We start from the raw sequence: 12,288 nt of genomic DNA, 5'->3' as shown, positions 1-12,288 counted from the left end.
TAGTTTCTTCATTCATTCACGACGTCGGTGTTTACTGCTTATTGCATGCGAGTCGCTTGCGGAACTATCCGAGTGACACACAACACAAGCAGGCTCAGGGGAGCCCCGGATGAGAAGGACGGCCAGGGCTTAACAGGAACATGGACTCTCGCTTGATCCTCATTCTCTTCTCTGTCACAAAAATCACACGACAATTCAGATGGAGACGCATTTTGTGAAATGATGAAAATTTGAATCCTGTCTCCTCTTTAAACTCACATACAATATTTTCCCTTCATAAAAATGTTTTTTCTAGTAAATAATTTGACATGCAAAGACAGTTTATATTTCGTCAAGAATGTATGCTCAGAGAAACGAGCTCTTACTACACGCTGGATATTGAAGACTTGATATTAAACACATGGTATTTGTCAATGGGGAGGAGCAGTCTGACTCTCTCCAGTGTCCTTTGTGGATGGATGGACTCCAGTGCCAGTGAGCTCCTATGTTAGAATTGCAGGTTTGGGATGTTTAATTATTATCTGAGCTGGTCCAGTGGTGACGTTGAGTGAGACACTCATGCCCCTTTAAGACAGAAAGTCCGTTGGAACCGTCTGCTGCTCCCTGGTCCCTGGAGATGAGGCAAGAGGACTTGGGGACAGCTGAGGGGACACGGCCCAGATGATCTGGTCCTGGCAGAAGTGACTGGCAGGGACCAGGTGAGGTGACGAGGTCTGGTAGTGGGGCTGAGGGAAGGGGTCTTCCCCAGACTAAGGGGGTCACGAGTTTGGTGGGGCCGAGGACACTGGGGTATCCCCTCAGAGGAGCAGGAAAGAAGGAGCTTTCTCAGGGCTGTGAAGACAGAGGATCCCCGCCCACTTCCACAGAAACTGTCCCAGTCCCCGCGGGGAAGGAACGGCCAGGGATCCGGTTACTGGTAGGTCTTGCTCTTGACCTTCGATTTGCCTCCACCAGGAGACTCTCTTTTAAACAGCATTTCTCCAATCACTGTGGTTAAACTGTTCATTCTCAGGTTTGTATACAGCGAGAAGTTTATGAATAAACAGTCGGGGTTTCGTTGGGGGTCACTCACTTCCTAAAACCGAGAGGGTGAGGCAGGGGTGGGAGCGGCTTTCACAGAGGACCCTGAGGCTTGCAGGGAGCTTTGCATTTCCTCTTTTGTTTTAGTTTTCTGATTGCTGTGAGCTTCCTAGAACCGGCATAAATGCTGTACCTATAAAAAGGGCTTTCCTTTCCATGTCTTCACCGTGAATTCACAAATGTCATCCTGATGGTTCAAGACTCAGACTCAATACAGTGTGGGGTCTGCCTGTGCCCCTCCAAGTGGGTGTTGATCCAGTGGTGCTGATTAAAGGGCTAAGAGTTCCCTCAGGGCCGCACGCAACCATCCACTCACATCCCACTCACACCCCAAGACCATCCTGCTCACATCCGCTCACACCCATTCACATTCCCCTCACACCTGCTCACACCCCGCTCACACCCTTCTCTGGATGACCAGAGTGCATTAGGTGTCAGGCTGATCTTCTAGGATCTAAAGCATTTTCCATGGAGGATGATGGAGAGCCAGGTGTGGACCACTCAGTCCCTCTGTCTGTGGATGTTGAGAGTGTGTTAGGTGTCAGGCTGATCTTCTAGGAACTGAAGGGTTTTCCATGGAGGATGGTGGAGAGTCTGGTGTGGACCACTCAGTCCCTCCGTCTGTGGATGTTGGGAGTGTGTTAGGTGTCAGGCTGATTTTCTAGGAACTGTTTTCCATGGAAGATGGTGAAGAGCCAGCTGTGGGCCACTCAGTCTCTCAGTCTGTGGTGTCCTTTCACCTGGTCAGCTTTGGGCTTGGGAATGTGCATAGGACCCCGGGGGAGAAGAGCAGCCGTGGTTCCTGCTCACCCTTAGGTTGAGGCTGGGGCCTTCAGCCCACACTGACGGGGTAGGGGGCTGCATTCAGGCATTGCCATAGCTCCTCCCTTCCCAACCAGGATGCTGGAGGGTCAGCTCGAGGCCGGGGAGTCCAAGGAAGGCACCCACCCAGAGGACCGGTGCCCAGGAGCTGGGGCTGCCATGGAGAAGACAGCTGCGGCAGCCGAGGTCCCCAGCGAGGACGGCAATGGCGGGGAGATGCCGGTGAGCTGATCCCTGTGGGGACAGAGTTAGTCCCACCAGGCGGGACCCTGACTCCTGTCCCTGTGGCCCGTTATTGGACTTTCCCTTGCCAGACCCCGTAGGAATGCGCCAGCCTGGGACACTGATGCTGAACTTCCTCTGAGAGGGGCACGCGGCTCTTTTCCCCTCTGCAACCTTCTCTCTTGGTGGATGGGGGGGCAGGACAGGGAGTTAAAGAAAATATTAACTTTCCAGCTTTTCTCCTCTAATCCAGGAGAAGGCACCAGACTTTAAAAACTTCATTAAAGAAAATCAGGTTGACATGCCTCACATCATCCCAGCAACTATCTTCCTCACCGGACCCAGTTGGACAGTGCTTGCTCTCAAGAAAGTGCCATGGGTCTCTGTGGCCAGGGTCACGCAGTGCAGGGCTGTACCTTTATCACGATCCCGCTTATTCTCAGAGCAAGGCTGGAGGCTCTACAGTCCAATGAGGGATGCCAGGGGAAGGCTAACATGTCAGGTTGAAAATACAGTGGCTTCCATAATTTTTAAACTGTTAACCATACATCCATGCCAGCATGGTGTTTGAGACCAGCCTGGCCAACATGGCAAACCCTCTTCTCTACTAAAAATTCAAAATTAGCCAGGTATGATGGTGTGCACCTGTAATCCCAGCTACTTGGGATGCTGAGGCACCAGAATTGCTTGAACCTGGGGAGTGGAGGTTGCAGTGAGCTGAAATTGCATCACTGCCCTCCAGCCTGGTTGACAGAGCAGGACCCTGTCTCAAAAAAAAAAAGAAGGAAAAAGAATGCCAGCCTCTTATTGCTATAGCAGTGTTTTAACAAAGAATCATAATTCACTGACCATCTATATCTGGCTATATCATGTAGACTAACTCATAATAAATAGTACTCAATAAGAATAAAGCTGTGGCCAGGCATGGTAGCTTATGCCTGTAATCCCAGGACTTTAGGAGGCCGAGGCAGGTGGATCGCTTGAGCCCAGGAGTTTGGGACCAGTCTGGGCAACATGGTGAAACCCCATCACTACTAAAAATACAAAAATTAGCCAAGTGTGGTGGCACACGCCTGTAGTCCCAGCTACATCAGAGGCTGAGGCAGGAGGATCACTTGAGCTCATCAAGTTGAAGCTTCAGTGAGCTGAGATCATGCCACTGTACTCCAGCCTGGGTGACAGAGTGAGACTCTGCTTCAAAAAAAGAAAGAAAGAAAGAAAGAAAGAAAGAAAGAAAGAAAGAAAGAAAGAAAAAAGAAAGGAAGGAAGGAAGGAAGGAAGGAAGGAAGGAAGGAAGGAAGGAAAGAAAGAAAGAAAGAAAGAAAGAAAGAAAGAAAGAAAGAAAGAAAGAAAGAAAGAAAGAAAAAGAAGGCTGTGGTTGTCCTGTTTATCTCATTGGGTGTCTTTTTGTCCAGAAAGGGTGTTGGTCTTACATCAGAGAGGCCTTGAGTATTTTGCAGATGAATGTGCCGGTTGTGCGTCTGAGAGGTTTTCTGGTGTTCTCTTCCCAATAACAGTCATTACAGCAGCAGATCACCAGACTCCACCAAGAGCTCAGGAGACAGGAGTCGCTGTGGGCTGATGTTCACAGAAAACTCCAGAGTCATATCAATGCCTTGAGGAAGAAGAACCTGGAGCTCCGAGAAGAGCTGAGAAGTCTGCAGCGGCAGCAGTGGGAAGCCAGGAAGAAGCCTGCAGCGTCCCCACACGCAGGGCGAGAACCACACACTCTGGTACCAAAGGCGCACTTGTGTTTTTGTATCATTTGCATTATGTAAAAATAGCGTCCCCGTAAAGATGTGGGCTTTATTGCTGGGTGACGTGGTATCCTTCACGCTCCAGGTGGTGGGAGGGCTTGCTATCTTTCCATCCATCCCATTTCCCACAAGTAAAGATTAAAGAACTGGATACATCAGGCTTCTCACCTGGCGCTCCAGCAGACAGAAGCACGGCCGCCTCCAGGCTGCGCATCTCACGTCTGGAATTCTAAGACATCTCATGATGTCTCAGGACAGCAGCAGCAAACCCTTACTGTGGACTTCACATGGGCTAGGCAGGGAGTGTTACTGTCTTAATCTCTACCACGACCCTATGAAATGGATCCTATGACTAACTCCATCATGGCCACCGGTTAGAGAATGTGGAGCTGGGATTTGAACCCAGGGTGACTCCAGAGCCAGCTCAGTGGCCTGGTGTCCTTCTGTTCATTCTCTAGGACAGCTGTGTAGAATGCGATCGAGACCTGTTGAAACGGGAAAAGTTCCCTTGTCCCCCTCGCAGGGTCTGCGATGGGGTGTGGCTGGCTCCCTCAGTGTCTCACAGCTCAAACCTCTAGGGGAGCGTAGAGAGGGGCAGGCTGTGCGGCTCCAACCCCACGGCAGTTTCTAGGAGTGAATGTTTACAGCTGAAGCCCCAGTGGGCGTGTGTTACAGGGCGTTCTTTCAGTTTAGCTATCTGTAGGCAGCTTGTGTTTATCAGCTCAGTTAGACCTTCTGCACATCACTAGGACAGAGGGCTTTCTGTGTCCTGGGTTCCTGCCTTGGTGTACCTGAAGAATCAGATCACACATGGGCTTGGAGGATGGGTGCAAGGTTTTTTATTGGGTGATGGTAGCTCTCAGCAGACGGGGGAGCCAGAACCGAGATGGAGTGGGAAGGCAGTTTTCACCTGGAGTTAGGCAGCCCAGTGGCCGGGCTCTCCTCTGACCGCCCTGACCGATCTCTGTGTCATTCTGCCAGTCAATGGCTTGCTGGCATCTGCCAGTGTGTTCCTCTCACTTCCAGCCACTTGTGTCTCTGCCCGCTAGGGTCTTGGGATTTTCACAGGCCCAAGATGGGAGTGTGGTGGGCCAGGGTGGTCTTGGAAATGCTACATTTGGGCACGAAAGCAGAAATGCCTAGGTCCCTGGGCACAGGCCCCGGGGTGCAGCCCTAGCCAGGGACCTGCCCTTCTCTACCCAGGACTTTCCTGCGCCCGTCCCACATCACTGCCCTGCTCTATCCCAAAGGAAGAACCAGCATTCTCATGCTGCAGTAGTCGGTGCCTCCCAGCACCCACCTGCCTGTATAGAACACTGAGCTTTCGAGTGTGATCACATGGCTCAAAGACCGAGCCTAAGACAGTGTGAATGTGGCCAGTGTTATCACTGCCTTGTCTGGGTTCTGTTTCCCGCACATGGGTCTAAACAACTTGAATCATTAAAATTATACGTACAGGTAAGGACACGTGGAACCACGTGAACACCCTCCACATGTAAGTGGGGATATTTCTCAGTGGGTTAAGAAAAGTACCAACATTTCCTATCTGCACTTATTGTGTGAACTTTTAAATCGGTACTTCCAGGACTTAGAATATTTCTGATATGACACAGTGATTACAACACACACACGCACACACACACACAGAGGCACCCATGGAATACATTCCAGAGGAGCCTGCTCTGTGGTGGGTTCTCCCAGCGTGGCAAGAACAGCCGCACATTCCTGTACAAGAAATTACGGGAAATCTCGGAAGTTATTCCCACTCTTCGGGAGCTCTGCCAGAGCTTTGTCTCCATGGAGATGGCTTCTGCTGCCTCAGAAAGAAAGTGGGTTTAGCCTCTCAGCACAGCAAAGCGCCCAGTCCTTCTGCGGAAGGAAGAGCGGAAGCCGGACAGGCTGTTCCTCCATCAGAGGTAGAGAAGGAGAAATCGCCACAAATACTGGCTGGGATTGTCCACCTTCTGTGAGGAGAACCCATAAGACCCACAGGGATTTTTCCCTGCTTATACTGTATGCCAGTTCCTAAAAAATAGTATCTACTGCCCCATTTGGGTCATTGTATGTTGGTCGAAATGTAACCATAACAATAACCCCAAGAGTCAATGAAGTCTCATTCAGTCTTCACACTCCCTACAGTTTCCATCATTCTCTTATTTCGGGATTAGAGCTTGGTGAATTTACAAATTTTTTTTTTGATTCTGTGCATTGTACTGGTCACCATGGGGCTGTTTATAAGAAGAGGATCTGTGCTCACGAGAGCATACCTGATTTGAAGAAAGGACGGGATATGTGAATTCCACACTCTAAATTTGCGTAGGTGTATCTGTGTGTAGTCGCAGTTTTAGGGACTGAGTATCTAAAAGGCTGAGGCATGAGCACCCTCGGAACGCGGGCTCTGCTGTGTGGATGAGCCACTCTGGATCTGGTGTTAAGGGTTCGTTCATAGCAACCCTCTCCCCTTCCCACTCCCGCCTCCTCCTCAGAGGGGAGAGCGGGGAATAATTAAACATTCCAGACCTCACGCACCTCCTCCCACCTGAAGGATCACGCTGTTCCAGGTCAGTCTGCTGAATACAGGGAAAATGGGAATTTGCATTTCGAATCTTAGACAGTTGTAGACACAACAGTAGAAGGAGCATCACATTTTCCTCCTCCGTTACCGCATTCCCCGCTGAAGACACGTGAGCCTGAAGGAAGATGTGTCGGGTATTGTTCATTCTGTGGCCTTTGGGATCCTGCGATCATTTTGAAACAAGGAACCACAATAAGAAACACAAAGCACACACGGGCTCCACAAAGCTCCCTTCACAAACGTTGGGTGAGGGTTTCTGTTCTTATCAACATGTTAGGGGAAAAACCAGGCCAAGTCCCCCCATCTTGTACCCTAATTTTTTCTAGGACATTCCAATTATTTTGGATTGTATTAAAATTTGAATTTATCTTACCTTTGAAAATGTGAAAAATTTCCCTGCATTTTGTCTTTTAGGCATTGCAACCTGCTTTTGGAAAAATTTCACTTCTGTCAGCTGATGAAGAGACAATGCCCAAACACGCTGGCCGCAAGAGTCAGAGTGCCACTCTCCCGGGACAGAGATCGTCACCTAACAACTTAGCTCCTCCAAAGGTGACCCTTCGTGCTTATCGTCTGTAAAGAGAGCACAGGTTCTGTACACAAACACACACATCCCATCAGCTCCTCACCACACAGTTTCACCTCCCTGGGCGAGCGTGGTGCTCCCTGGAGTCCTGTGTTCTTCCGAGGACACGGGTTTGTGCCTTTCAAACAAGACCCTAACCCGCAGCACTTCCTGCTGTAGAGCAGATTCCAAGTTCTATCGGTTGCTTCCCTCTGAGCGCACTCACAGCGGCAAGCGTCTGGCTGGGGCCGAGTGGACTCGGGGGCTTTGTTTCCGTGGGTCCCACCCGTGGAGGTGATGTGCATGGCGCTCTCTCCACACGCCATGGCCCATGCGTCTCGGGGCTCGCAGCCTCCCACGCTCCCTGCTTCTGCACTGTGATCTTGCACCTGCTGCTTGTCAGCCTGGACTCCTCTGAACGGGGGCTGTGCTGCTTGCTTGGGGGCCACAGTGCAGGATGCTATTTTGTCTCCATCACATTTTTCCTTGTTAAAATTAGCTCCTCTTTAGAACCTTCTGCTGGCCAGTGTGTCTCTTCCCGTCCCAGCTTCGTGTCACCCTCACACTCGAGAGGCAAATCTCGTGAGTCCTCAGCCAGCAACTGATACTGGGTTGATGTGGATGGAGAAGATTGCCCCCCAACTCCTGAAGATGGTTTATCCCCTCGCATTTTCCCAAAGCAACTGCTGAGAAGGAAGGAATTAACTCAGGGAAAACACCACCACAGGAAGATAGAGAGAAAAGTCCTCCTGGGAGACATCAGGACAGAAGTCCAGCACCCACTGGAAGGCCGACTCCCAGTGCAGAAAGACGGGGGGTGTCTGAAGACGGAAAGGTGACCTCGGAAACCTGGGTCACTCTACACTGGCCGCATGGAAAATTCAGATTCAGATGAAGTTCCACTTAGGTCTAATAAAAGTCCTCAATTTGTTATTCGAAATAGGCCTAGTAATTTATTAACCTAATTATGTTTCTATAGATAAAACTTTGAATTTCTGCAGACATGTCTTTAATGCTATAAAAGCAAATAAATTGAATTGGGTTTTGAAAAGCAAACAACTTGAATTGCGTTTTAAAAATCAATTGCTTTCCTGAGCTCTGCAGTTGGTATATTTCTGCAGAGTCTTTAAAAGAATTGACCTGCCCTGTAGTGCGGACTGCAGGGCTGTTGGGTGAGCCCTGGGGTCTTGCTGGAAATCGTGGATGGCTGAAGATGCCTTTGTGCTCCCAGCCTGTGGGCTCGAGGCATTGCCGGCTGCAGGGACCTTGTGACAAGGGGGGCCTCTGACTGCCTTTGCCCCAGGTTATGCATCCATCTTCCCGAAGTCCACAAAACTCCAGTGGCAGAAAATCACCAGTGGAGGCTTCCCAGGCCGCCACGCTGCAGGAGCAGACGGCAGCAGCCGGAGGAGCTGGTGAGCAGGGTCGGGGACTCCTAACTGTTTCCATGCTTCCTGTAAACTGCGGGGCTTTCTTGTGGATACGCGTCAGCAGAACATCTTACTACGGCAAGGACGTGTCCTTCATGGAGCTGCCTAATTTCTGACCACCTTGTGTCTGATTCCCTCGTCGGGTCCTCACCTGGGAGTCTTGCCGACACCCCCAGCTCTCCACCCCACACGCAGCCCACGTGCCGGTCTCCAGGGGCCGTGGCTGGAGATTCGGAATCCTACCGGCCGCTTCCCCCTGAGCACACTCCCAGCAGAAGGCGTCTGGCTGGCGCTGGGCGGACTTGGGGGCTTTGTTCCCTTCTCTCCGTATGCCCGCCCGTGGCGTTGCTGCCACCCTGATGGAGCGCCCTCTCACCCGGCACCTGCCCAGCCTCTTTCCCGAGGCCCAGCTCTGTCCATGCAGCTGTGGGTGCTTTCTGTATCGAGGGTCCCACTGGGAGGAGCCAACAGTACCCCTGGGTGAGTCAGGAAAGAACTCCTTCTTCATGTCGCCGCCAGAAAATGACCAGAGCAGCTTCACGACCCCCTCAGGATCCTGTCTTGGTAAAGAAACAGAGCCCATGCAGTGGCCCAGCCTCAGTGTGGTCCTTACGCGCAGCACAGCCCAAGCCTGTGGGCACCACTCGCGCTGGGCTGCCTGGCACCTGGACTCCTTCCCATCCTCGGCCCAGGTCTGTATGGCCCTGCACGGCCGAACCCGACACTGTCTTCCTCCCGGGTCCGCTCCCCAGGCCTCCTGTCCCCCAGGCTGCTTCATGGCCTCTGCAGGGAGCTTCACAGAGGTGAGGCTGGTGCCATCATCTGCTTCAGACCACCCCAGGCCCTGCGTGCCCTCACAGTCCCCTCTGCAGGGTGGGGAAGCCCTTCCCATCAGATCTGCACCAGCCTGGCCACCTCGTTCCTGCTGCCCCCTCCTCTTCAGTCCCCTGGACAAGACCTCAGTTTACTTTCTGGTGCCGGGCAGAACTGGAGGCCTTGTCTCCCACACACCTGCTAGCACCTCCACAACCTCCAGACATCATCTCAGCTGACAGTGACGCCATCCTGGGGAAGCCCGCCCCGATCCCTGGCTTTCCTGGAAGCCTGTGATGCTCCTTCACCACAGCCCCTGTCCCTTCATAGGTCCCACAAGCCAGTGGCGCAGCGATCCGGCTTTTCTCTCCCGTGTCTGCCTCCTACAGGACGGTGAGCAGCTTCAGGCCGAGACAGTGCCTTTCCATCTGTCAATCTCCTGATCCATCAGAATACTCGAGACAGAGTAATGCCCAAGAAATACTGACTGAGTGTGTTCGTTAAAGAATTAATGTTCCTTACAGGATCATTTGTTGTTGAACTGACCTGACATGTGTATAGTGATCTCATGAACAAGAGAGAACGTGTTCACCCGTTCACTTAAATTGGATTTAGCAATCGCATTAGGATAATGATATTTCCACAGTGTATATGCACTGTCCCTTTAAATTTAACTTATTTGCTTTTTAGATGGAAGCTCATCAGTCTTAGAGAGTTCTGAAGCTGGATTTCTCAGCCACGTTCAACCTGACGAGTTGGCCTGTTCTTCCCCAAACATTGCAGACTGCAGGTAGGGGGGTTGAGTGATTTCTGCCAGGGTGGCCCGCCCAGTTCCCCGCTAGGAGACCTGAGAAGGTGACCTTTTCGTCCTGAGGAAGTGACATTCGGAAAGAGTGTCATGAGATGGTTGCACCTTCCCATCTTCTCGACAAGAACAGAAAATTAAGATGATTCCAAATGTCTCTTTATTTCCTGAGGTTCAGCCTTTCAAACAGAGACTTTTTTTATAGATTTAAGTTGGTTGCATTTAGCACAAACAAGATTAATATTTTTCATGACTTATGTGTTCCCCTAGTGAGAGTTTCATTTTTTATCATTTTGATTTACAGTTCCCAATTGACATTAATAGACTGGAAGGCAAGAATAGCAAACATACTTCTAAGCCCTAGCTAGGGGCCCACTTGTAACATGCTATATTTTACAAAAAACAAGTCAATAAAATGAAATTATTTTCTCTACGGCAGGAAATTCGGGCTGTGAACTTACTTGTGATGTAAAAGTAGGCACCCGGCGGGGATGTCTCAGAATACAGGTCCCGCTTGTTTCCTGTTCTCCCGCGAAAATCCCACATTCTGTTCTGCCCTTTCCAACATCTTCAGTGAGGGATGAGTGCGAACATTTTTCTTAGGGTTTTATTTTGTTTGAGGATCCAGCTAATGAGTTCACCTGGAAGCCTCAGGGCTAATGATCTGCATTGAGAAAGAGCGCCACAGCCATGGCAGGTGCTGTCTCTGTGTGTTGTTTGTATCAGGTGTTAAATGTGGCAGTTGTCACTGTGGCCACCCTGACCCCCGATCAAACATACAAGTGGGAGATAAGCACTTTAATAAAACACAAAACGTGGTCCAAAGTCCTGGTGCTGACTGTCTGGGGCTCAGCCGCGCCCACCGACTTAGAGGCAGAGCCTGCAAAATGCCAGGGCAAGGTGCATTTCTCCCGCCTCACACTGCAGTGTTCATGGAGACCACGGGAGACTAGGATTATACGCTTTCTGCAGAATCTTCCTGTAAACCCACCATCTTCCCTGGAAATAGCACAGCCCGTGGTCACTAAGATGAAAAAGGAGGAAGTACAGGAAGAAAAACAACATCCAAATGCCAAGGCAGATGACTGCCGGCGGTCCGATCTCCCCAAGTGAGTTTCAAGGAGCTCTGCACGCCGCTCCCTCCAGACAGGCCAGGGGGCCCTGACCTGGGGGCCAGGCGTTTCTAGCATTGCTGACTGCCAGTTTATTTCCAGTAAATAAAGCAATAGACTTTTCAGGGGAAGATTTGTTTTAAATACTTAAAAAAAAACCCCAAGGCTATAGCCTCAAGTCTCTTCCAGCCACCATATTTTAGCCCTTGGGGAGAGCTCAGTTCCGGAAGGACGCGTCAAGGAGGCGGTGGTCAGCATTGACTCAGGAAGGGGTCAGAAGAGGCACCGGCTGCGGCTGCAGCTACGGTGTTCTGTGAGCTCCGAGGAGACCCAGTCCTGCTTGGGGCAGCACATCGTCGCTTCTTGTTCCGCTCAACAGGTCATTCATCTCGCGTCTCTTGTTGGCCTGTTAGAAACTGGGAGTCGGCCTCAGGCTTGCTTTGCTGAGTGAACTCTGCCTCGGTAAAGGCGAATTTATGTCTTGCAAGCGGATAAAGCATTTGGATAAGTGAACAACAGGGAATGCTACTTGCAGTAACAGTTTGAATTCACTGAAATGCTTTTGTCTTTAGCGCAGTGGTTGTAGTGGTTTGTCAGGGGAGAAGGAAACCCACATCATTTGAGCACCTGATCTTGCCATCTCCGTAGATAGGTCCATGAGACATAAGTGATGTTCCTCCTTGGCTTCGTGCATGGAGGGATCAATCACTCAAGCTCATGAAACTGCAAAGATGAGGACACAAGAACTAGGTAACGCGCTGTGCCCTCTGCTAGCGCGATCCTTCCTTTCTCCCCACAACCAACGGTCACCCCCTCTACCTGCCCCACATCCCTGGCTCCCCCACCCTCCCTCCCAGGTCTTCAGCACTTTCCTCTTCTCGTGACTCATCTTGCATCTACTTGTGTGTCTTGCATTGGATGTGCCAAAGTTCTTTCCTTTTTTGTGTTTTGTTTCTTTTAATGATATAAACTCCAAAATAGATTGTATGATTCTTTTCATGTGGAACATTTAAAATATTATTTGTGCTTTATTACTTCTGAGAGTAATTGATTCTTTAAACGTTGCTGGAGTTTTTAGTGTTGGTTAAAAATTCATCTTCGGATACG

The 12,288-nt window shown here is 50.5% G+C and overlaps 1 protein-coding gene across 1 annotated transcript; it reads left to right on the top strand.

The window, feature by feature from the left end:
* Window positions 1-568: 568 nt before the first annotated feature.
* LOC115832514 (T-complex protein 10A homolog) lies at window positions 569-11,307 on the top strand. Its single transcript, XM_030804086.1, has 8 exons — window positions 569-698; window positions 1,980-2,124; window positions 3,642-3,857; window positions 6,871-7,027; window positions 7,720-7,856; window positions 8,325-8,436; window positions 9,955-10,054; window positions 11,042-11,307. The coding sequence occupies exons 2-8, from the start codon at window positions 1,981-1,983 to the stop codon at window positions 11,052-11,054; spliced, it is 879 nt and encodes a 292-aa protein (XP_030659946.1). The 5' UTR covers window positions 569-698; window position 1,980; the 3' UTR covers window positions 11,055-11,307.
* The last annotated feature ends 981 nt before the right edge of the window (window positions 11,308-12,288 follow it).

Source organism: Nomascus leucogenys, chromosome 3 (assembly GCF_006542625.1).
Source record: "Nomascus leucogenys isolate Asia chromosome 3, Asia_NLE_v1, whole genome shotgun sequence".
Taxonomy (NCBI): domain Eukaryota; kingdom Metazoa; phylum Chordata; class Mammalia; order Primates; family Hylobatidae; genus Nomascus; species Nomascus leucogenys.
Note: the sequence above shows the minus strand (reverse complement) of the source record. Positions and strands in the feature narration are given on the sequence as shown.